This window comes from Dasypus novemcinctus, chromosome 12 (assembly GCF_030445035.2).
Source record: "Dasypus novemcinctus isolate mDasNov1 chromosome 12, mDasNov1.1.hap2, whole genome shotgun sequence".
In the NCBI taxonomy this organism is placed as follows: Eukaryota; Metazoa; Chordata; class Mammalia; order Cingulata; family Dasypodidae; genus Dasypus; species Dasypus novemcinctus.
In genome coordinates, this window is record NC_080684.1 from 52,559,559 (window position 1) to 52,585,960 (window position 26,402).

The window sequence follows — 26,402 nt, forward strand, 5'->3', positions numbered from 1 at the left end:
TTTCTTTAAAGATGATGCAGTCTTTTAAGCTAATACATCAGATCAAACATCTTTAAACATTAGATGTAAAATTCAGAGGCTGAGGAACTTGTGAAGATATATCAATCTCAAAAGGAAACTTAAGGGGAGTGGAAGTGGCTAAAGCAGTTGGGCACCTGCCTCACACAGGGAGGTCCCAGGTTTGGTTCCCAGTGCCTCCTAAAGAAAAACCAGACAACAAGCTGAAAATGAGCAAACAATGAACTCAAACAATGAGCAAAAAGAAAAAACAACAATGAGTAAAACAGGAGAGGGAGCCATCTTGGGGGGGGGGGAAAGGAAACAAAGTAGTTTTGACAATCATTTGCATCACCATCAACCACTGTGTGGGCCACCAAATTAGGCAAGAGTATATAAATAGGTAGGTGACCAGGTGACCCTCTCTCTGAGATTCTAATCTACTAAAGGAGTTAGGACATGTATGAAAGGGTAGACAAAAAGATGGATTATCAGGGAGACAGACTTGATTTCAGGCTAGAGCAGGGTTCAAATTTCAACACTGTTACTACAGGAGTGGCTTTAGGGAAGTTGCTAAACCTCTGTGATCCTTAGTTACCTCATCTATAAAATGGGGCTAACAATACGTACTTTACAGAGTCATAAGTTTTAAGAATTCATGAAGGTAAAGTGGAAGGTGCAGCCCCTGGCATGTGAGGAGGCACTCATAAATGGTAGTTGGTATCAGTGTTGCTGCTGCTTTGCTGTTAATAGCAATACAGACTAGCATCAAAACCCAATATGCAAAATAGAGAACAATATCCAAGGGCTCAGAGATAGGCTTCACGAAGAAGGTGTGCTTGAGCAAGTTTGGAAGGGCAAGCAGGACTTAAAAAAGTGAGTGTTAGAGAGCCTTGCCTGCACTGAGGGCACTGGACAACTGATGGAGACGTTGGTATTCTCATGCCCATGATTTCCTTTAGCAGTTCCTCCCCAAATCTTTGATATCAACAATTGAGGCTTTCTCAATGTTATCTAAAATGCTACATAAAAGGAACCTAAAGAGAAGCCCCCGGGTCTCCTCTTCCAATTAGACAGCTGCCCAAAAACCCCTCTTATGTAAAAATTCGTGAGCTATCACTTGATGTGTACTTCCAAACCCAGACATCTTGATACCAAGGAATTATTGTTAAATATAACAGTGATATTGTAGTTATGTTAAAAAAGAATCCTGGGAAGCAGACTTGGCCCAATGGATAGGGCGTCCGCCTACCACATGGGAGGTCTGTGGTTCAAACCCCGGGCCTCCTGACCCGTGTGGAGCTGGCCCATGAGCAGTGCTGATGCGCACAAGGAGTGCCCTGCCACGTAGGGGTGTCCCCAGCGTAGGGGAGCCCCACGCACAAGGAGTGCACCCCGTAAGGAGAGCCGCCCAGCGCGAAAGAAAGTGCAGCCTGCCCAACAATGGCGCTGCACACACGGAAAGCTGACACAATAAGATGACGCAACAAAAAGAGACACAGATTCCCATGCCGCTGATGAGGATAGAAGCGATCACAGAAGAACACAGCGAATGGACACAGAGAGCAGACATCTGGTGGGGGAGAAGGGAGAGAAATAAATACAAAATAAATAAATCTTTTAAAAAAAATCCTTATCTTTCTGAGATGTACACTGAAATATTTATAAATGAAATTAGAGGACTTGGATTACATTCAAAATTGTATGGGGGTGGGGCAGTGGGTGGGGATATAGATAAAACAAGATTGTCCATTAATTGGTAATTTTTGAAGGTAGGTGATAATTACTGGTAGTTCATTATACTGGTCTGTTTACTTTTTTATGTGTTTTAATTTTGCCATAGTAAAAGAAAGAAAAAACAAAATAAACAAAAATCCCTGAAAATGTATATATATCCCTACCATGCTCACTAGAGTTGCATATCATAGGTTAGGGGCATATATGCATCTCCATTTACATTCATTCATTCTTACAGAATAGGTTTGATTTCTCCTCACAAAGTCTAAGAGGGTCAGCAGTGTCCTTTACTGTGAATAAAAGGCAAAATGGTGTTTCGCTGTTCTTCTCCCATTCTGTCAAGAAAAATCAGATTTTATCTCTTTCTAACTAACCTGGAGAATGCCATGCTCAACAGCAGAAGACAGACTAATAGAGAGGGCTTCCTAAGTTTAGAAAGGAAGATCAAGAACTGGGAACTGGGTTGCTTCACTCTGTTTGGTAGCCTGGCTTGACCTTAAAAATTCATGAAATAACCTAGACTGCTAATGGTTAAATGCTAAATATTTAAGTCCGTTACTAAAGTTCAATGTAATTGAAATTAATAGCTGCTTATAGTTTCCTCATGCTAACACACATTTTATCATTATCCCACATTTGTGTAGGCCAAGTATATGTAGATTTAAAGTATTTTGTTATAAAATTGGTCATCTTTAAAAGTTGATTAGAGGCAACAGATGTAGTTCAAGCAGTTGGGTGCCTGCCTTCCTCATGGGAGGTCCTGGGTTCAGTTACTGGTGCCTCCTAAAGAAAAAACAAGCAGACAGTGAGCAGACAGATGAGGGAGCCATCGTGTATGTGTAGGGGGAGGGGGCTGAGTCAGAATTTTATCTGTTCATCCAAAGTAAAATAAGAATTAAGCATGGGGAAGCAGATATGGCACAAACAGTTGGGTGCCTACCTATCAGGTTCGGTTCCTGGTGCCTCCTAAAAAAATAAAGAAGACCAACAGAGAGTAGACAGTGAGTGCAAACAAGGTGAGTGTGTGGGGGGATGAATAAGTAAAAAATAAATCTTAAAAAAAAAAAGGTGATCAGAAAGGTAACATGGAAGCAGAATTGGCTCGACTGATAGAGCATCCACCTACCACATGGGAGGTCCAGGGTTTAAACCCAGGGCCTCCTGACCCATGTGGTGAGCTGGCCGAAGCGCAGTGCCGATGTGCGTAAGGAGTGCTGTGCCACGCAGGGGTATCCCCTGCATAGGGGAGCCCCACACACAAGAAGTGTGCCATGTAAGGAGAGCTGCCCTGCACAAAAAAAGTGCAGCCTGCCCAGGAGTGGCACCACACACACAGAGAGCTGACACAGCAAGATGATGGAACAAAAAGAGACACAGATTCCTGGTGCTGCTGACAAGAATGCAAGTGGACACAGAGAGCAGACAGTGGGGAAAGGGGAGAGAAATAAATAAAAAATAAACCTTTGGAAAAAAAAGGATAAGTAACAAGAAAATATCAAATGGTAATTTAGAAGGACTAACACCTACTTAAAAAAAATAAGAATATCCTTTCTGCAGAGCAGAGGAAAGAATATTGAAGTTTGAACTAGAAATTAGGGTTCAAGTTCTTCCTCTACCATATATTAGCCGTGTGGATTTGTGTGAATCTTAATTAATTCCTCTGAAGATCCAAATCCTCATCTCTAACATGAAGGTCGTAGGAGTAAACTTACTGAACACTTACTGTGTGATGAAAGTTAAACAAAATTTTGTATAGGAACCAATTAAAATCTCTTAATGATCTTATGAAGTAGGCATTATTATTATCATCCCCTTTTTACACATTAGGATATGGGCCTAGAGAGGTTAAGTAACTTGCCCAAGGCAACCCATCTAGTAAATGGTAGAGGCAATCGGCTTTTAGACCTCCACTCTTAACCACTACATAACTCTCCTCTTTACAATACCCACTCCACGGGGATGTCGTGAGAATAAAACTAAACTACATATGTACGTGTATATTTGTGTTCATGTATATTTTAATATTATTAGCTCTTAAATAAGGTGTTTTGCATACTACAAAAGTTAAAAAACAAATATTAGAGTATTATTTTCTTCAGATAGACAACAAACATTCCTAGGGTTTATAGACTTAATCATACACCAAAATCTTAATGCCAACGAATGAGAGAAAAACTCATATAGCTCTTTAACTTCAGTGTGCATTGATTAATTTTGATGCTTGTTTAAAAGACAGATTCCCCAGGACCCACTCCTTCTAAATTCTAATTCATTACATGTGGGGTAGAAATCAAGAATCTGAACAAACTTAGCAAGAGATTTTGATGTAAGTAGTTTACAGACATTATTGAAAAATTATGGCCTATGTTTAAAGCTATATAAGCAACATTTAAAAGTTGGAAATCAGAGTTGATATGAAGATTTGGTAATTAAAGCTCCTAAAATGATTTTTTTTTAAAAAAAGAATTATCTATATTAAATTAGCTAAAATCATTTGAGATACTTTTTAGGTCTTTTACCTTAGGCTGCTGAAACTGACAAAAGGGCAAATGCCACTAGGGTATTCTTCCTATAGGTAAAGTTCTTTTCCTCAATACTGCTTTCTAGACTCCATACCTTATCCATAACCCAAGGAGAACAGATCATATTTTAGTATATATGCACAGTTTTCCATTAAATGTATTTTATTCATTAATTAACTAGCTATAGCTGTCTATGACCTATCTCGCTATCTCTCTATCATCTACCCATTTGTTCATCCATCCATCCATTCACCCTTGAATACATCCATCCAACCAATATTTACTGATCATCTGTCATATGCTAGATGCCATTTTAGGTACTGAAAACCTAATTCTTACTGTTAGGTGAATAAGTGCTCCAAAAGTTCTAAAAAAGAAAACTCTGAATTAGAAGTACAAACTCACGTCTTTAGGATACATTCAGGTAAGAAAATAAATGAACAGATCCAGGGGCATTTCAGTGAATTGGTGTTTAAGGAGGAAAACCACAATTCAGCTCTAGGGCATTCTAGGCAGACAGGCTCAATTTCATCAAATCTAAATCTTTCAAGAGAATCCATACATAAGGGTTTTCATTGAATTTTTCCATTTTTAATGCTGGGGAATAATATGAAATTGTCACAAACACTACATGAGTCAAATAAAACCTATCATTATTTAAAGACCTAGACACCTCCATGGGCTACCTGCTTGCAACTCCTGCTCTAGACTCTGAGGACACAGCCTTAAAAAGTGCAGAGTTCTTCAATATCTGGTATCTTCATTATCTGATTTCTTGTCCATTCACAAACAATTTGGCTTTCAAAGGATATTCCTGTTGCATGCACCACTTAATGACCAAATAAAATTGCAAAAACTGCCAAGTCATCTCTAAAGTTATGAAAGCATGGCACACACAAGGAAGGGTGTGATCCTCTTTCAGGGAAGAAGTGGTAAAGTTTCGCTGCACCCCTCACCATGATTTTCCCTCACCCCTCCACAGGACGGCAAGGGCAGGGGCCCTGCTTGGTTTATTATCTTTATTTGCTCACTAATCACTGTGTGGCATAGGTCTCTATAGTATGCAAGCTCAATAAATACTTGCTGAACGGAATTTGAAATCCACATAAGTTCTTTGATTCTGATTTTAAATCTCCTGAGAGAACTATTGCTGAAATATTTTCAGTTAATTAAATTTTTTGATCCTTAAGGTCCTGTTTCTATGAAATCAAAGTAACTAGCTATTTTAGACAGTTTATCAGAAAAAAAAAGTCAGATGAATCAGATTTGGAGTTAGATCGGGAGGATCCAAACATCTACTGTACCTCTGTCTCAATTTCATGTCTCAATTTCACTCTACCTTATTTTAGATCAATAAGATAGGCAAAACGGAATAGGGAAAACACACACTTTTTGAATAACACCCTTCCTTCCTTCCATCTTTCCTTCCTTCCTTCCTCCCTCCCTCTCTTCCTCCCTCCCTCTCTGTTCTATCCCACATTTTAATATTATAGCACCCGTTTGTCTTCCTTTAATACGATTTATGGAGCTCATCTCTTTAGGTTAGCAATCAGGCAAGGACATATTAGTACTTTCTCCTAGCTAACTGAAAAATTCACATGGCCTTAAAATATAGAAAACACTACTGACAAAATATAAATAAATAACCAACTCCCCCAAAATTCCTATCTGACACACATATCTTAAGTCATGAAACATTTTTATTTCAAAAAATGTAGAGACCCATAAGAAGTGTTATACCATCACACAAATAAGTGTGAAGAAATTACACAAATACCACCTGCAATTTTCATTTTTTGGTGAAAAGTCACTGTAAAAAGTATTTCCTTAAGGAAATTATGAGAACCCTGAGTGGTAACACATGGTGGATATTGAGGAAGTCTTGTTTTACTCAACATAGTCAATAAAATGCAGTCTTCTTATATTTCAAAAGTTCCTTTGGAATTGAAACGCCTACATGCATAATTAAACTCAAACCCGTTCTAACTAGTAACACCCATAGTGAATCCTCTTTTTGAATCATTTTCCAAAAATCAAATCCTCCAGTTTAAATGAATGCATTCTGGCTTCTTAAGGTCTTCATCTTTTCTCCCATGAGCTTCTGAAAGCTCACCTATTTTTACAAATCACTCTGCCCCGTTCAACACACACTCTAGTGGTCAAACACCTTATGGAATATAATTAGCACGTCTGGAGATTTTATGCCATAAATTTCACAGTATTAGTTGTATGAGTGTTCACAGAACTACCCTTAAATACCAAGAAACCAACAACTTCATGACTAAAAACTCAGAGGCTTAAACTTCTGTAAACTATTCAAATGATATGGTTGATTTCAGTCTCTCCTTGATTTCATATAAAAACAACCAAACTTTTAACAAGTGGTTTCTCTTTCCAACTTAAGCTCTTGTAAATTTCAGAAATTATCTAGAAGTTTCATCTGAAGTGATGTAATTGGGCCTTTTTTCTGAATTTTTTTTCTATGAAGCAGTAAGAGCATTAATATTTGGCTGACTTGTTACATAAGCCTAATTAAATTTCCTGACCCTGCTGTAACTGCCCTGTGAACTTTCAGAAAGTTTTCAAACCTTTTTTAAATATATAACTAGGAACTGATCTTTATACAGGTTGAAATTTGAAAGACAAGAAAGGACAAAACATTTCTAAATTTAACTTCCAGGTTATTGTCACTAAAATTTGAATTTCTGGATTCAAGTAAAGCTTCGCTATTGCAAGAAATAAAGAAAATGTTAAAAGAGAGACTAATGGAAATCATCAAACCTCAAAATTGTTAAGAGAATTTAGATGCACCAGTGAGGATAAAGTAAGACAATGTAATGACAGCCCCAAACTATGTGCCTGGACTTGGTAAGAACTTGGACCTGAATGACCAAGTGTAACAAACTCATTTTACAGATGAGAAAACAGAGGCAGCAAAGACAAATTCTTATCATATACACATGGAAGGATTTACCAAAAGCATAAGGAAAATAATTGAGATGCAGGGCAACCAGAGACTGTTCCCTGATAATATGCTGCTTTAGTTACTCAAGTAATTCAAAATAATGCTGCTTTAGTTACTCAAGTAATACTAAAATTTTTCGCACCCTCCCATCAAGAGACTTTTCCAAATTTCCTCTATGAATGGCTCCATTCTATTCTTGAAGGTTTTTGTGTCGTGGTTCTAAAAATAAAGCACAGTGGAGTAAAGGCATATCCCTAATCCTCTTACTTCCATTATTCATTCTAAAAACATTGACTAAAAGTCATTCTAGTGTTTGACAATTTAATGCTCTGGAAGCTCAAACCACCGGATTTTAACAAATTCTCTCCCCAGCCCACAGTTTCTCCTCTTTGCTGCACAACCTCTTCGAGCTGCTAGTCCTCTGGATCCAGCACTACGGCCTTCTTTGAAGGTGGACCAAGCCACTTCTGTCTGGATCTAAGCAGACTAGAAGTCCTTGTCAGTATTTATCTTCACAGGCGTTTTTACCTTTGTTTTTCTAAATACCTGGTACTCAAGGGAAGACACAAGCTTGCAAAGAGAGAGCCCAGCTCTGAGTGACCTGGCCTTCCAGGCTGCACCTGTCAACCTTTACCTGTTTGCAAGACCACAATTCTCTCTTCTCCATCCAGAGACACGATTCTGAAGTTGTAGATGGTTCCTGCTTGTAAATCCTTGAGGGTAATTTCATAGGTGGTGTTGTCTATCTGCAAGGGGTGGCACCAAGCGACTTTCGAGGTGTCACTGCTATAGATGAGGCTAAAGTTACAGGGTGACCCCAAAGTTCTCCATTGGAGAAAAACAGATCGGCTGGAGACCCTGGGCTCAGTCAAGGTGAAGTTGCATCTCACTGGCTCTGCCAGTCCTGTCTGCAAAGAAACCAGAGACGACAGCTGAAGCCCACAGACGGTTCTGCCCAGGGACGAGTTCCCAGCAAGCCCCCAAGGCGCCTCCACTCCCTCCCTTGCCCCCAGCCTCCGCCCATCCCTTTGCCCTCCATCTGGGAAGGCGAGTGGCAACTTTCTCCCCAGTTGCTTTCCCTTCGGAGCAGCTGGAGAGAGAAGGTAGCTTTTTGTCTTTGACAGCAGGATGAGCTGTCAGTCTGGCTGGGAGTTCAGAGAACTGTTGTTCTTAAAGAAATATCGCCACCTCCCTCGCCAAAGCACAAATCGGGAATCGGAAAGTGAACTGAGGATTTGGTTCTCGGTGGGGAGCGGAGCTATCAGCCCCGGACCCCTTCTCGGGTCACTCACCTGTACCAAGCTCAGAGCAATCCACAAGGCGAAGCCGGCTCCATGGCTCAGCATTGCGCTCAGTAGCTAAGCCCCACACCAAACAGAGGGGCTCGGAGGCAGGGCGGCCCCGAGGGCCTGCGCCGGGGGCGCGGGAGTCGCGGGCGCTGGCGGCGCAGCCGGGGATCGGCCGCGGGGCCACTTGTTGCGCGCGCTCAGCGCGCCCCGCGGGCGCGGCGCGTTTCCCTCGGGACTGACGGCGCGCAGGGGCCGCGGCGGCCACCGCTGCTGCTGCTGCTGCTGCCGCCCGGGGCGGGCTGCGCGCGCGAGAGGCGGCGGGGGCCGGCGGCGCGCCTCCCTTCCCACGCTGCCATTCTGACCCGAGCTGCCTCGCCCCGAACCGAGTCCACGGACTTCCGCAATCAAAAGGCAATTTCCTCGTCTCCCGGCAAAGGAACAATGCGCCGGGGAGGGAGGGAGCCCCGAGGAGCCAACGCCTGAGGCTGCCAAGGGGGGGCCCCACCCCGAGGCGGCCGAGCTGTCCCAGCTGCCCCTCGCCGCCGCGTCCCGCGCCAAGGATCCTGCCCTGGGCTCTGCAGCCTCCGCCTCCCCGACTTTCCCTGTCCTCCGCTCTGTGGTCCTCGACCCTGTCCTCTCAGTTGGTCCTTGCTCCCTCTCACTTTCCAGGTCCCCATAACCGCCCCCTTTCCCTCCCCACACTCAGCGCCTTCGCCTCCCGGTCTTCCTTCCTATCTTCCTCATCTGCTTTCTTCAGGGCTTCTCATCCCAGGATGAAACTCGACTACAGCAGATTTCCCCAGGTCGCCAACACTCTTTCCTGAGGGCTTTTATTAGAATGCCTTTGCCCTTCTCACCTCAAAATATTCATTTGTCCCAAGGCGCATCCCTGACACCAGCAAGAGAGAAACACCCCAACAGGGTCCTGTCCTGTGTCAACTTGATCTTCATTCTCTTCTCCCATTCACTTTTGCCTCTTTGACTTCTCCTAAATCGTGCACAAAGAGCGCAAACCACCAACAAATATAACCACCAATTGTTCAATTGTTCAACCCCCAGGCAAAGCAGTTTTATCACTGAACTCCCAGAAGTTAAAGCCCATTTCTCCTGCAACTGTCCAAACAATAAAAGAAAGCAATAGGAACTTTCATTTGCAGGAGTACTTACTATTGTGATGGCTCATATCCCCACAAATTTGTGAAGAAATTGAACTTACTCAGTTTTCAGTATTAACTTTATGCATTTTAGCAACTGCCTCAGCATCCCAATGATCATGTATCTGAAAATGGATTTCAGAAAAGTCCCTAAAAACCGAAGAGCAAAATGTATAATCCCACACGGGTGATAGTAAAATATTGCAGCAACACTTACAATTTTCCGTTGCTTTTCTTTGGGTGCCATCCCTAACAACTTCCAAAAGAGGGGAGCTGAATATTACCTTACATTTTAATTTTCAAAACAGAATAACCTCAGAGCTAAATGAACAGGAAAAATGACATACTCCTTTCTTTTTCAAATACCCAGGTTATACATAAAGCTATATAATTGGCTACTATACGAGGATATCTGAGGAAAACTGAAAAAGAAGTGTAAAGTGTTTTTGATGCTTTAAGAAAACATCTTAATTAGAAATGAAATTTCATCCCTTCAGAGATTCTGTGAGCTTTTAATCTACAGCCAGATCAGAGATCTGAAATATACTTTATAAGTTAGCAAATCCTCAAAGGTCCAACCTAACACATCTGGGAATTTCTCGGAAAACTGATTATTTCAATCTTTTCTGCTCAGGCCATTTACCTTACTAAACAGTTTTTCCTCTTTATATTTTACCCTGGGTGTTCAAGGGCCTTATACAACCTGGCATGCCTTTTCCTGAACCACCAGAGGAAGCCTCCACTCCCCCACCCCCTACCCCTCCATTAGATATTGCAAGTTTTTATTAGAAGCTCGGGTTGTCTTGAGCTTTTCCAGAAATCTTATTTCGGTCCTATCTCTTCTTTAAAAGAAAAAAAAAAAAAAGATTCATATAAAGCACAAAATTTCCCACTGTAACTATTCTTCAGTGTATACATTCCAATGGAATAAATTATAATCATGATACTGTGCTACATTCACCACCATTAGTGTGTGTGTATATATATATACACATTCATATATATACATATATATACACACACACAAATGGTGTATCATAAAAAGGAATCAAGTTCTGATGCATGTCACAACCTGAACCCTGAACAAAACATTATGTTGAGCAAAATAAACTAGATGCAGTAGGACAAATACTGTATGATTCTACTTAAATAAAATACCTATTCCTTTTTGACATTATTTTTTCCTTCCTTGTGATTTTCAGAAATCTAATAATACCTGCTCCAAATATTTCAGAGAGTCATGCTAAGCACCTTTGCTAACTTTAATGTGTTATTTTGCCCAGTAATCTGTACTGCACCCAAATCACATTTTCTGCTCCCTTTTAAATTCATCCATCACATTAGTCCCACTTAACCCAACTTTTGCAGCCCAGCCACTTGCACCACTCTTCTCTTTGCTTTTCCCTTAGGGTTTCTTTTTTTTTTTTTTCTTTTGAGTACTGGGACAGGGATTGATCCCAGGACCTTGTATGTAGGAAGCCGTCATTTAACCAGTGAGCTACATCAGCTCCCCTGAGTTGGTTTTTTCATGTTTGCTTGTCGTTTGTTTTATTTTTTCGTTTTTAGGAGGCACCAGGAATGAAACCCACCTCCCATGTGGGAAGCAGCTTTCAGCTACTTGAGCCACATCCACTCCTTCCCTTAGGTTTTTAAAATTTTCTCACAAGTTGTCAGTCAGATTTGGAATATTCCCATCTAAATATTCTAAGTCTCCTTCTTTCCATTGTAGAAATCTTCATAAATGCTATCTTCTCCAAGCTTTCCCAAACATTTAAAAAAAAATTTATGCTACATGCCACCAACATACTGTGCCCTAGCAGTTAATACTTATAGAGTTAACATTCATTTCCAATACAGGACCTAACAAATTCTCTTTGTAACTCAGGTAAATCCACCAAAAGTTAAAGTTCTTTTTTTTGGAGAATCTTGAGGCTCACAGCACAACTCAAAAATAATTAGGGGGTCGTAAAGAACCCATAAAAATTTACATACTGTTAAATAGGGAGGAAAACTTTTACCTTCGGCTTTTCCTGATTACATTTTTCTCTTTAAAAGCTCATATATTCATATGAGTAAGCAGAAAGAATTGTAGCAGACTGAAGGCAGTATGGGACTGGACAAAACTACCAGATACAGTGTTTTCTACTGGGAGTTTATTTGAAACTACTGTATAAAGTAGAAATAAATCCATTCATTTTCCCTTTGTTCTAATCTTTGTTTAGAATTCCTTAACTTCTTTTGAACATATTCATCTTGTATAATGGCATTGCATTTGCTTTAGAAGTTTCTGCATTCCAGGAATTTGGGATCAGCCACTTTGTAATGTTTCAAGGGACTTTTTCTCTGCCACTATGAAACTTTTCCCAGACAAGAGGGGAAGGATGTGTCTGCTTTTGATTAGACATGAGTGAACAATGAGCTGTCCTTTTAAAAAATTGTCATAGCAATTAATTAGTAATTATGTTAAAATTAGCATAATTATTAATTCATGGTGAAAGCAGGGATCTTGTCACATTATGAAAATAGATGCCAAATGATACAGTGGAGCATCAGATATCAAGGGGCTATATACTTTAAGAACTGCTACTTTAGATGAAGATTTGGCTGGTTGTGGGGACAGGTTGGTGGGGTGTTTGGTGGATTAGAGGAGGGCAGGGTAGACTGGGAAAATAGATTGGTTAATCCTACCTCCTTACCCATGTCCAGGCCTCTGCCACTCTTCTGTCTCCCTCCAATTTGGCTTGTAAATCCCAGTTATTAGGAGTCTGACAATTCATTTATTCATTCATTCAGCAACTATAGATTAAGCACCTGCTATGTGCCAGGCACATGCCTAGGTTTTGGGAGCATCCTCATGAAACTGACTTTTTCCTGCCCCAGTGCCTTTGTGTCTGCCATTTCCTCTTCTTAGACCACTTTTCCCCAGGTTCTCTGCTTGGCTCTTCCTCTCATCCCTTAGGGGCCCAGCTTAAACATACCCTCATGGGAGGCAGACTTTTTCTGACCTCACAGGGTAAAATGGTGTCTCCATTCTTCTCCATTATAGGTAATACATTTGTTTAATTAGAGCATCAGTGACAGGTGGTAATTACTTAATTATCTGTATATTTGTGTACTGTCTACCTTCCTGGTCACATGAGGAATTCTGCTAGGCAGTGGTCATGTCTGTCTTGTTCTTCTTGCACCAGACTTGGCATATTATAAAGTCTCAACAAATATTTGTTGAATAAATGGACGAATGAATGAATGAACGAATGAATCTTTGTAGCTGCTTGGTAAACATTTTAAGTGAATACATACACTCAAAACAAGTTCTTCTAACATGGTCCTGCTAGATGTTTCAAACACCACCCTGAGAAGGAGGGAGGAAAAGAGAAAAGAAAAAAGAGGGAGGCATAAAGGAATAAAGAAGAGGAAGAAAAGACTGATTTTGAAGGGAAAGAGAAATAAGTAGAAAGATGAAAGGAAGAAAAGGAGAAAGGGAGGGAGGTTGCATCCTTTAGGACAGTGGTTCTCAAAGTGTAGCGTCAGCATCTCCTGAGAACTTATTAGAAACGTAAATTCTAGGGCCCCACCACAGACTTCATGAATCAGAAATGCTGGGGAGAGCTCAATCCCTGTTTTGTCATGCTCTCCTGTTCTAGTTGGTGAGAAAGAGCTACTCAAAATCCAAACCAAAGTCTCAGATTGTCAACCCCCAACCCTAAACTCTGCACCACATATCATTTTATATTCAGGAGGGTTAGTGATATCTTCCCATTCTTTTCTCTTAAATTTCATTGACCTCTGTGGTTACAAGAAGTTTCACTGGTGATTCAGAAGGCTTTGGATAATTTTTAGAATGTTCAAATAAATAAATTGGTGACTTTTATAATATGTGAAATAGGGAAGTGGATGTGGCCCAAGTGATAGGGCTTTGGCCTACCATATGGGAGGACCGGGGTTCGATCCCTGGGACCTCCTGGTGAAAAAGAAGAAAAAGCGTGCCTGTGCAGTGAGCCAGTGCCCACGCGAGTGCCCATGTGGTGAGCCGAGTACCCGCATGGCAAGCCAGTGCCCACTCAAATGAGTCACGCAGCACGATGATGATGCAACAAAAGAGAGACGAAGGGGAGAGTCAGGGTGAAGCACAGCAGAGACCAGGAACTGAGGTGGCGCAGCTATCAGGGAAACTCTTGCCACATCAGAGTTCCCCAGGATTGAATCCTGGTGAATCCTAGAGGAGAGAAAAATGAGAAGAGAAGAAAAAAAGAGAAATAGATACGGAAGATCACACAGCAAATGGACTCAGACAACAAAAACATCAGGGTGAGGGTGGGGGACGGGAAGGGGAAATGTAAAATAAATCTTTAAAAAATGTGTAATATATAATATGCATATTTTGATATTTACAGCTTCCTATTAAAAATAAAATGTGGCTGCTAAAGGAAAAAGGATCAACGTGTAGCTTGCTTAAGGCACGTCAGACAAAAGACCAGTTCTGATGCCTTTTCCTAGGGAAGAAAAATGACATGTATTTTGTTATGCAAATCTGACTTGAGGCATTTTCCCAGATATTTCTAAAAAGGAGAAAGCATAGTAATGAGGAGATGTGCTAATTAAAAACAACTGCAAGGGGAAGTGGATTTGGCTCAGCGGATAGAGAGTCCACTTACCACATGGGAGGTCCACGGTTCAAACCCCGGGCCTCCTTGACCCGTGTGGAGCTGGCCATGCGCAGTGCTGATGCGCACAAGGAGTGCCATGCCATGCAGGGGTGTCCCCCGCGTAGGGGAGTCCCACGCACAAGGAGTGCGCCTCCATAAGGAGAGCCACCTTGCAGGAGAAAAGTGAGGCCTGCCCAGGAATGGCACTGCACACACAGAGAGCTGACACAGCAAGATGATGCAACAAAAAGAGACACAGATTCCTGGTGCCACTGACAAGAAGACACGCAGACACAGAAGAACACACAGCGAATGGACAGAGAAGACAACGGGGGAAAAGGGGAAAGGAAAATAAATAAATCTTAAAAAAAAAAAAAAACCTGCAAGACTTTTCCACACTTTAATTTGAACTGACAATAGTAAATAATGGCATAAGTGAAAACAGTTTTAACCTGCAGCAGACACTGTGCATTCAAAAAGGGGTACATTGAATTTAAGAAAGATGATTTTGATAAGCAGTTTTTAAAAAGAGGACTGTGACCATTCTGTTTTGAGTTTAGGAAGACAGTTTGGGGAACACGGGAGAAGCTGCACGTGATATGCCTAGTGCAGTTGCTGGGTAATGGGCTCAATAAATGTCAGGTACAATGATTATTAATGGGAACCTCTCCTTACCAAATCCAATGGATGTGTCATGATGATGGGAACGAGTGTTGCTGGGGGGGGGAGAGGGGGGGTGGGGGGGTGGGGTTGAATGGGACCTCACATATATATTTTTAATGTAATATTATTACAAAGTCAATAAAAAAAAAAGAAAAAAAAATGGGAACCTCTCATATTTTTTAATGTAACATTTTTTGTGATCTATGTATCTTTTTAGAAAAAGACAATTAGAAAATAAACAAAGGCAAAAAAACCCCACTATATGAATAACAATAAAGTAAATCGTCCTTGCAGATCACCGAATGACAAAGTCCACTGATGTTGTTCAGAGGACATCCAAATCACAAGAAAATATCGTTGCTTTTGACCTAGTACCCAAGAGAAACTCTTTAGTAAATCAGCGCAAAAGACATTTAAGGGCTGTTCAGTCTGTTGGCCATGCCAAGATTTTTTTGAAACCTGGAAGAGAGGGGTGGGAGTGCCAGATGTGTCTCTAACAGGAGGCTCCAGGGTCTCTCTTGGACACATCTCTAAGGTTTCCTGATATTTTTTTTACACCCATTTCTCAGCCTTTTCCCTCCCCCCCACTCTCACTCTCTTTTTTTAATATGGAGGAAATGTACTTTGCACAGCTTCAGACATAGCTTTGTATGCACAGAAAGCAGAACGACTGACAAGGAGATATGACTACAAACTAGTCATCTTTTCATCCTGAAGTGCTTTCTGAGGCATCTTCATTCACAGCTGTCAGTTCTACCATCACACACTCAAAATGAGTCTGCTCACAGATAAACCAAGTCCAGGTATGACTACAGGCTGCCTGCATGGGAGTGATTTCTATAGCAAGGTTTCAGCAGCCAGGTTCTGGTTTTCACCAAACCCTAGGCAGATAAACATAACATGACTTAAGATAACATTGGCTCTAAGGAAAAGTAGTAGAAAAACAAATAAATGAACACCCTTTTCATCTCCCTCAGAAAGTGATGATTGGAGGGTAGAGGCTGCCTTCTTTTATTCAGTATGGCACATTGCCAGAAAGGTATTGTCTGTGAATTCTATGGGGCCCCCATAAGCCTTTTTCAGCTTTTATAGAATGATCTTTACACTGCTTAGAGAATTTTCAAACATGTAAAAGATTTCCATTTTAACTTCTCTTTAAACCAAATGAAAGAACAAGCCATGCTAGGCCCACATTCTGACTGCTCCTTGCTCAGGTCTAATTCCACACTGTCCGTCTACTCCAGTGGGTGAAAGAGACACATGGCGTGCCAGAGACCCCTGCCTGTTTAGGCTGATAGTGATCAAAGTAGAAGATCAAAGCATCTTATCATGCTTTTTAAAAACTGAATGATAAAGCTATCAGCTAGATTACAGATGGTTTGAAAGAAGGAGTCGTGTCTTTTAATAATCTCCTCTACACCCTTATGTTGCAGAGACTCAATGTCTACTTTTTATTGACAGAATAAACATCCACACACACCATCACTAAACAAAGGCACAGCTAAGTACGAAACAAAATTGTATTCTTCTGCCACTCCATCGCAGATCTGGTCCCTTAGTATCACAGAATCCAGAAATACTTAGCTCCTAAGCCTTAGGTAAACTACTCTCCAAGAAGCCCCTCCTTCCACTGGACAGACCCCAACTCCAAAGAGGAACTAGTCCTTCTCAAATAATCAAGAGGTCTGGTCTAGTGTTGTTGCTCAGGCCATCAGGGTCAAAACTCTTAGCAAAGCACACACTTGTGGTATCTCTCGGCGCTCTGCTGTCCTGGGCTGGAAGTATACCCTTGCTGAAAGAGGAACCAACAGACACACAGGTGCCTAGTATAGCCCCACATGGGGTCCTCTCATTGGCCCAGATCTTTAGGAATCCAAAATGAGAAAGCTTTGATGAAAAAACAGGTGCCTCCAGGATTACTTCCAAACAGAAGGCTCGCCAGTGGGTCTCTCATCTGTATTTAGCAATGGTGGTATTCTACTTGCCAGCTCCCCCAAAGTGTGGGAAGAATGGAAAAGGATTTTTACTTCAAAGACAGCTCCTGGAATTCATAGCACTTCCTCTTTCAGTTACTTTTCATCTTACTTCAGAATAACTGGCTTTCAAAGCTGTTTTTCTATTAGTGAAATACTGAGATGCAATCAATATGTAACTTAGGTAAATTATAGGCATCCAAACTCCTGGAATGGACTTAGAGATTTAAAGTACTAATCAGTCTCTTCCAGAGCATCTTTTTCTTAGCTTTATGCTAATGCTAATCAGCTGGCCCATTCACCACCCCTGACCCTTGGAATTACTCTGCTTCCTTCAAACTCACCATCATTGCACTCCAGGTTTTCTCTCTCCATCCTTGCTTTTCCCCCCTGGTCCTTGAAGAAGACAGGTCTTTATATGTCTGAGTCACAGGTCTGCCCCTGCTCAGCAGAAGCTTTTGGATTCTGTCCTCTGAAAGTCCTTAAGCTTCTCTCCACCTCTTTTCATTTTTTAAAACTTTTTTATTTTGAAATAAACTTAACAGAGAATTTGTAAGAATTGTACAGTGCTACCACATACCCTTACCCAGACACATTTGCTTTATCATTCTCTCTCTCTCTCTCTTTTCCCCAGAACCATTTAAGAGTGGGTTACCTATATCCTGCCCTTTTATCTTTAAAAGTACTTGAGTGCGTATTTCTTAAGACTTAAGAACACTCTTTTATGTAACTTCATTTGAGTTACAGAATTTGGGAAATTAAAAATTGATACAATAGTTCAATCTAACCCACAGTCCATATTCTAAATTTGTTAATTTTCTAATAATATTGTTTTTTAGTATTTTCGTTTTCTCTAGAATACAGAAGAATCCTGGGCTGGATTTTGTATTCTATTTAGTTGTTGTTCATTAATCTCCTTTAATTTAGAACAATTCTTCAGCCTTTTAAAATTACCTTTATGACAAAGACCTTTTAAAATAGTACAGGTCTGTTATTTCTATAGAATATTCCTCCGTTTGGATTTGTCTGATGTTTCCTTGTGATCGGATTCAGGTTATACATTCCCTACAAGACCTCTTTTTTCTTGCTTTTATTGTTTTCTAACAGCCTAATAATTCAATTATTCTTCAATGATATCAAACCTGTTTGCAGGGAAAATGGACTTTGGCCCAGTGGTTAGGGCGTCCGTCTACCACATGGGAGGCCCGCGGTTCAAGCCCCCGGCCTCCTTGACCCGTGTGGAGCTGGCCCATGTGCAGTGCTGATGTGCGCAAAGGAGTGCCGTGCCACCCAGGGGTGTCCCCCGCGTAGGGGAGCCCCACGCGCAAGGAGTGCACCCATAAGGAGAGCCGCCCAGGGTGAAGGAGGGAGCAGCCTGCCCGGGAATGGCGCCGCCCACACTTCCTGTGCCGCTGACGAAAACAGAAGCAGACAAAGAAACAAGACGCAGCAAATAGACACAGAAAACAGACAACCGGGGGAGGGGAGGGGAATTAAATAAAAAAAACAAAAACAAAAAACAAAACCTGTTTGCAAATGAATATCACTTGGGGAGATTTTCACTTTATAGGTGCCGAGGTCTTTCCTGTAAAGTCTGATGCAGCAGGGGGAACTTTGGAACCTGTCATTTAAAAGAGCTTCCCAGGTGACTCTGATGTGTGGCTAGGGCTGAGCATCGCTGACTTCCTATCGCAATCACCACATCCTGCTTTCTCCTTTGAACTCATTTCCCTTTTCCTTGAAAAACTCATTTGCAAGTCTGCACGGACCCTCGTCTGGGATTGACCTCATCTGACCAGCGAGACCAGTGTTCCAAGGATATACTGGCATGAGGGCCCATTTCAATGTACATATTCTGTTCTGTGGTACATTCCATGTGGAGATAACTTACATTGTGACAAAGTATTAACACAGTTCTTTTGTGCACAACATGGAAAATAATTCAAATTACCCATAACTTAAAAGGAAAGAAAAAGAAAAATCATTGTGATTTTAAAGCTGGAGGGGCTGAGTGAATTATAACCATATTTATGCTCTTGCCACATGGTTGGCAAACCAGGAAAACTACAGTCTTTGTCAGAATTAGGCTTGAAAGCTGCTAATTACAAATTAGGGCCTCCAGGAATGTACCCTTCCTACAGGTTATTCCCTGGCATGGCCTTTTGGCAACATCAGCTGTCTCAGAAATCTGTTGATATCTGATCCCATTTGCATCAGCCAACCTACGGAGCCAACCGTGAGGCGTGATTAGGGGATGGCTTTTTGTGCTGCATCTTTGCACTTCTGCCTTCAGGCTTTTGCCTGCATAAAGGGGAACACTACCCCATCTTTGGTTCTGGTGACAGTGGGGAGATGCTCCTGTACACTTTAACACACTGAAGCACGTTAGCAGTTACGGGGAGAGGGATGAGGTTTTCTGGATTTGCTGACTCACTTATTCAGAGACTCACACTGGGCTGTGATCTCTTCCAGGGCCAAGTGGGAGGAAACACAGAAATGTTAAAGTCTAGGCACCACAATGGCTATTCATGGATTGAGGAAATCCACTCCCTCTCAGGGGTGGGAGGGGAAGAAGGAGGTGTGCCTCCAAATAAGATTTATAGAAATTCAGCAATATCCGAACCAGTCTGTAGTTTTTAATATACATTTAGCATTTAATCCCTTCCAACGCTTTTTCATATAATACGTTAACTCCTCTGATTCTCACAGCAGCCCCATGAAATAGGCAGAGTAGGAATGACAAGGCAGAAATGATTAGTTAGAATTAATTGTTAGCATCACTGAACACTTACTATGTATAGGCGATGCATTAAGCACTTTACTAACTTAATCAAATTGTAATCTTCACAATGTCTTATGGCAGCAGCTAGAGTACCCATCGTTATCCTTATTTTAAAGAGGAAGCAGGTATGACTTGGGTTGAGTAGATAGTACCAGCACACACAGGTCTAATACCTGCAGGTATAACACCAATGAGATTTAAATCAGGTTTGTTTGATTGACCTAGCTCTTGACCACTGTAGCAAACCACTTCCACTAAAGTCCCATGTCTAAGAGGGGCTCCGGACTGGACTTCTGTTGAGAGTACACTGCCCAAACAGCAGACTGAGGCTGGGCAAGTTTTGTTTTGTTTTTTAAACCCTTTATTTCCTACTCTTTATTCAAACTATTAGTTTAAAGTATAGTGCCATCAGTGAGTTCTATGAGTTGTTCTAGTGAATTACTGAAACTGAGGGGGTGGTGGGAACCCCCAAATTTGTAGCCAGTTGGTCAGAAGTGTGGGTGGCCTGGGTTCCCAAACTCACAACTAGTGGTGCTTGAAGGACAGTCATTTAGAGGACGGCTTTTAACCTTTTTTTTTTTTTTTGGAGGTAATGGTGATTGAACCCAGGGTCTCACACGTGTGAAGTGTCTGCTCAAATCACGGAGCTACATCTCCTCCGAGGCTGGTCAAGCCAAAGTCAAGTGCCTCCCTGTAGAGGTCACTTTGGCACATTTAAACTCTTCCCTACTCCTGACCTTTTGCTGCCCCATCACTCAGGTCCCCCACTACATTTGTTTTTTAAAGATTTATTTTTATTTCTCCCTTGTTGCTTGTACTTGCTGTGTCCATTCGTCTTCCTTGTTTCTTTTTTTTAGGAGGCACAGAACTGAACCCAGGACCTCTGATGTGGGAGGGAGGTGCCTAATCGTTTGAGCCACGTCCGCTCCCTGCTTTGTTGTGTCTCTCATTGTTTTTCCTGCCCCCGTCTCTTGTGTCATCCTGTCGTGTCAGCTTGCCCTGCCCGCCTGTAGTGTCAGCCTGCTTTCTTCTCTAGGAGGCACCAGGAACCTCTGTTCCCCGCTTTGTTGTGTCTCTCATTGTGTTCCCTCTTCTTTGTCTCTTGTTGTGTCAGCTTGCCTGTCTCGCCAGCCTGCTGTCTTCTTCAGGAGGCACCAGGATCTGAACCAGCAACCTGGCACGTGGTAGGCAGGCCCCCGGTCGCCTGAGTCACATCTGCTTCCCCCGCCCCCCCCCCCCCCACTATATTCTGATTCCTGTTGACGCAGGCTAATAAGATAGGGAACCAATAGATGGAGCTGGAACCTGGCAAGAGAGTCCACGTGGACATCAGAGACCCCCAAGATGGCTGCTGGAGGACCCCCACCCCCAGGATTCTGCTGTCCAGAACAAAGACTTCTTCCTGGGAACAAGGGAGAACCAGGATGTTCTCTAGGAACTTTATCATTGGATCCTCACTAGGGCTTGATGGGTGGGGTAATCAATCAAAACAGTGAACAGCTGGAACCCCTCCCCTTCATTAGCAAGGGGGTGGAATAATTAGCAATTTAAAAGCAAACCTCGAGGTTTGCGCTCTCTCTGGCCTTACTCTTTGCCTGCGGATCTGTCCTGCCCTCTGTGTGCCACTTTCGCCATTTTTCCTCTGCTATGTGGCCATGCAAGTAACCCTGGGGACTATAATCTATAATGTAGCTTGTAAATGAGCCCTCTTCATCCCTTTTTATTCCCTTTCTCACTACCTGGGACCCCTGCTCTATTATTTTCTGTTATTTTCTCCCATTTCTCTTCCCTCCCTACCTGAATAAATTACTGGCCTAACTCACGCGGCCTGCTCTTGAACTTCATTTCTGCAGCATAGCCAAGAATCTAGACAGAATTCGGTAACACTGCTGCCTCCGGCTCTGCCTGCCTCACATTGCCCACTGGGAATGGCTCGTACGTGCAGGGCACATTTCTAATACCTATATATGGGCTGATGGACAACTGGGTGGGTGTGCAAGGATACCGTGTATCTTTGTGTAGGTTGTATATAGCAGTGCCTGGCTGTGGGTGTGAATGGGGGCTGAAATCCAGCTCTGTTGCCCTGCCACGTATTGTACATTGATGGTGGAACTGCACGTGCTGGCAGGTACCTTTTTCTGATTAACGTGGAGACCCTATGAACTGGCAGCTCTTCCCTAACTTCCCAGGCCCTACTGACCTACCTGGGGCCCCATTCCTTGAGCAATATATACTCTGCAAAGGAATATTTGTCCTTAGATAAATGAATTCTGGCCACTGGATTATTTAGCTTTTATAACAATCCCCTGCCCTACAATAATACATAAAAGAGACATCAATGGTGGGAAACTCTGGCATTTGGGAGATATTCTGGGTCAGGTACCAGATTTATCTAGACTAGTAGTTCACAAATTTAAAAGTGCATCAGGGTGACATGGAGGGCTTGTTAAAACACAGATTGCTGGGCCACACCCCCGGAGTTTCTGGTTCAGTAGGTCCACGGCAGGGCCTAAGAGGTTGTATTTCTAAGAAGTCCTCAGGTTATGCTGCTGGTCTGGGATCTAGTATTTCCTGACTCACACTCTAGACAGGTTTCCTGTCCCAGCCATTTTGCTCTCGTGAAGATGCACACACCCATGTAATGCTATTTATAATCATAATAACAATGACAGCAGCTAACATTAGCCAAACACTATTTTCCAGACTCTGTTCTAGACACATGCTATGTTTTAGTTCATTTAATTCAAGTCCAAGGTTAGAGAGGGAGAGATTGAAGAAGGCAGGGAGGGAGAGGATCATAGAGTTTTAAGGCCAAATTCTAGCCCAGCTGTGCAATCTTCCAGTGTCAGAAACCTTATATTGGCAGGGGAGGACGGGAGAAAAGAGAAGTAAAAGGAGAAAGGCAAGGAAAATTCTGTTCAAAACAGGGTGAGCATAGGACAATGCTGCAGCACATTGGTGAGGAGTGATTGCTGAGTTCCAAGTCAGGTCCACCTTGGCATTCACCTTCACTAACTGGAGATTTATGTAGAAGAAGGTGATTAGGGGTGTGTGTGTGTGTGTGTGTTTGTGTTTATATTCTTCTCCCTGCTCTGCCATTCCCTAGTGATTTGATCTTGGGCAAATCCTTTACCTCTTTAAGCTTCAGCTAAGCATATACAAAATAGAGATAATAATAATTATACTACAGTAGATACTTTAATAGCCACAGATTTCTCCCACCCAATATGTATGCCCCTATGCAGTGTGACTTCGTTGCCATTCCTGTCAAAGGGGGGAGTCTATATCCCCATTTGTGGCAGTCTGAGATTATTTATGAATCCCAGAAAGAGAAAGATTATGTTTATAAACTAATCTAGTCCTCTGGGTGTGATGCCCTTTGATTGTATTAAATTCAAAGGATTTAAGTTTACTTGATAAAATCAATTTAGGGCTTTTGATTTGACCTCATCAGTAAGGTGTGACTCAGGTTGGGTTTCTACCCCGTGGGTGGGCTGATATAAACTGGACACTTACTCAAGAAGAGTTTTGTTGGACCCTGTGGCCCCGGAGAGAGATGAGCCATTTGCCTGATAGTTTGCAGCTGAAGAGAAGAGAGCACCTGAGCAGCTGAAAAGGCCTGGAAAGAAACAAGCCTTATACCAGAGACTGATATAGAAAGCCCTGAGAAACCATGAAGAGATCTGTGACCATCTTGCTTCAGCATTTGGCAAACTGACTTTGGTGAGAGAGAAACCTTGAGCTGGACTCTTCAGGGCTTTGTAAATGTAAGCGTCTACCCTAAATAAAGGGCCTTTACAAAAGCCAACAGATTTCTGGTACTTTGCATTTTGCATCAGCAACCCTTTGGCTGACTAACATGTCAACCCCTGCACCTGGCCTGGCTTGTGATTTGCTTTGACCAATAGAATGTGGCTGAAGTGATATGGGAATTCAGAACCTAAGCTTCAACAGCCTTGCTGCTTCCCCCTTTACTCCCTTGCAAAGCTGCCCTAAACTGGCCTTTAAAGAAGCCAGCATGGCCTACTGGAGTGTCAAAGGCCATGTGGAGGAGAACCAAGACGTCCGGCCAACAGTCAGCATCAACAGTTTGTCATGCATGGGATGATATCGTGGATCTTCCATTGCAGCTGACCCTTCAGTGAATGCAGCTGCAAGGCTAAGCCCAGGCAAAACCAGGAGGAACCTCCCGGCCAGCTAACAGATCACAAGAAAGAGTAAACTGCCATTTTACTCTTTTTGGTCATCTTCTTTTTGTTATTTTTCTCTTATGTTACATTTTGGAGTGGTTTGTTACACAGTGATAGATAATGGAAACAAGTACCCACTTCCTGAGTATATGAAAATGCTTGTCATGGTTCCTAGCACACAAATGCTGGCTATTATTTTTACCCCCTAGATTCTTTTCTTTGTACTTACTGTAAGACATCTCTTCACGTTTTGTACATCATAATCAAAGGGACTCTAAATGGAAGAAAAGACACAAATATCTGCCAACTTCTCTTTGGAAGTATTTTGTCCAACCTCTGCAATCCCTGCCAACCCCATGGTGTAATCCCAACTCACCCTTTGAGTGTGGGTCTAGAACACTGGCCACTCAATAAATATTAATTGGTAGTAGTGACATAGAATTTCCAAGCATAAGGTCTTAGTGTTTAGCTGTCATTCTATTCTCTCTAGATTTCTGTCTCAGATCAAAGTGTTCTAAATTCTACCTAGTGGCTACAACTATATGGAAAAGAGAGTGACAGATAATTTAATAATGTCATTGATTAAAATAACAAGTAGGAACTAATGACCATTTCTGGATGAGGAATGAATTTGAAAACAGATGCCTTGAGATCCTCACCAACGTATATATTCTACTTCTATACAAGGGAGAATTGTTCCAGGGCCCTTATACATTCTTAACTGAGTGCTGATGATTTTGACCACGTTGTGTTCTCTAAGTGATTCTGTAATACCATTTTTATTGTTTATTTTTACATCCTCTGGCAAATAGTAGGTGTTTGATAAATGAATATTGAACGCCTGATTGGGTTAAAGTGAAAATTCCCAAGTTTCTTTAAAATGCTAAATTGAGGTTAAAATTTAAATTACTTCCTAACTTTCTAGTCTGCTCCATCCACTTTCCACAACTCCACCTAGCATCAAGTTAGCTCATATAATCCTTTCAGTTCAGAAGTTCCCTTCTGAAGAAGATATTCCTTGAAACCTCACATGAGTCAGGAATCTATCTCTCTTTGGTATTCTATAAAAACTGTGTGTATATCTCTACTTCCCTCACCACCTCAGCAGACAGTGAATTCCTTCAGGGTAACAATTCTGTTATTCATCTTTGCGTCCCAGTTTGAAAAAATAAAAAGTAATAACAGCTTTCATTTCTTATATGCTTACTAAGGACCACTTACTGTACTGAGCATTTTACATGTATTATTTTCCTCAATCCTCCCAACAGCCTGCAGAGGTAGCAGGTATCTTTACTTTCATTTTACAGATGAGGATACTGAGGCTTAGAAAGTTTAAATAACTTGCCCTGGTCACCTAGTCAGTAAGAAGCAGAGCTGGGGCTTTGAAAACTGCTCTGTGTTCTGATATTATGTAGAACCTCAAGAAATGACTGTTCCATGGATGAATACTTACAAAGTCACTAACTTTAACAGTGACCATTGACTCCTCCCCTTTTTTCTCTTACACTTTTTTTTTTAAACTGGTTGAAGGGTAATTAAGAGATGAAATGGGGGGAATACAAGAGGGAAAAAGGAGCTGGATAACTAACTCCTGAAATTAAAAGAATTGCACGTCTTAAACTCTAAATACATTCAAACTTCAAAACACTTGGGAATAAAAAAGCATGGCTACTCATAATGACCACCTCACCTGGACTAATAGATCGGTCATTTTCTATCCAACTGCTTGACAATTGAGCTCACTTGTAAACCACTTCAAACTACTCAATTCTTAGCGCTCCATTTATTCTTCCCATACCATTTCACTCCATTCTGCTCCCTCCCATTCCATTTCACTCTACGCTGTTCTACTCCACTCTTCTCTCCCCTTCCTGCCATTCCACTCTACTCTACTCCATTCCATTTTACTCCAGTCTACCCCTTTCTATGCCATTTCACTCCATTGCCCTTCCCTCACTTCTACTCCACTCACATTGCATTCAATTCACCTCACTCTACTCCTCCCAATTCCATTTCACCTTCTTCCCTTCTCTCCCCTCGTCTCTTTCTCCTCTTCACACTACCCCACTTCATTCTTCTATCTTGCCTTTCATTCCTTCTCCTTCCTTTCTATAACACTTCATTAAATAGTAAGTATTATGTTTTGGTGCTAGAGATACAAAGCTGAATAAATACAGTCCCTAACCTCCAAGAGCTCATATTCAACTGTTCCTGACTCCATCCACTAACAGATCCCCTTAGCCCAGGCCTAGCTAGGAAAGGCCAATCCAAAATCCTCACGAATCAAATGCTGATTAAAAACTGGTGCTCAGAGATGTTCTTTTTATACAATTCCAAACAATTAAGTTGAATGATTTTTTTCTCCTCTATATCCAAGTAGAGTATCTTTCAAAATTAATTTCAAAGGACCAGACTTTTACCTCTCAAGTGATTCTTACTTTTCAACATATCTAACTACAACTGTTTATAATTGACAGTTATAAA

At 41.8% G+C, this 26,402-nt stretch overlaps 1 protein-coding gene across 3 annotated transcripts in view; it reads right to left on the reverse strand.

Annotated features, from left to right (window-relative positions):
* The window catches only part of PTPRB (protein tyrosine phosphatase receptor type B), a 122,070-nt gene that overhangs the window by 80,954 nt on the left and 14,714 nt on the right, over positions 1-26,402 (reverse strand). For 2 of the 3 annotated variants that reach the window (XM_058308423.1, XM_058308421.2), the window contains exon 4: positions 7,856-8,129. In XM_058308423.1, coding sequence (XP_058164406.1) covers positions 7,856-8,129 — 274 coding nt within the window. Of the gene's footprint in view, positions 1-7,855; positions 8,130-8,513; positions 9,090-26,402 lie in introns of those variants that run through there. The other variant, XM_058308426.2, reaches the window with a different exon arrangement.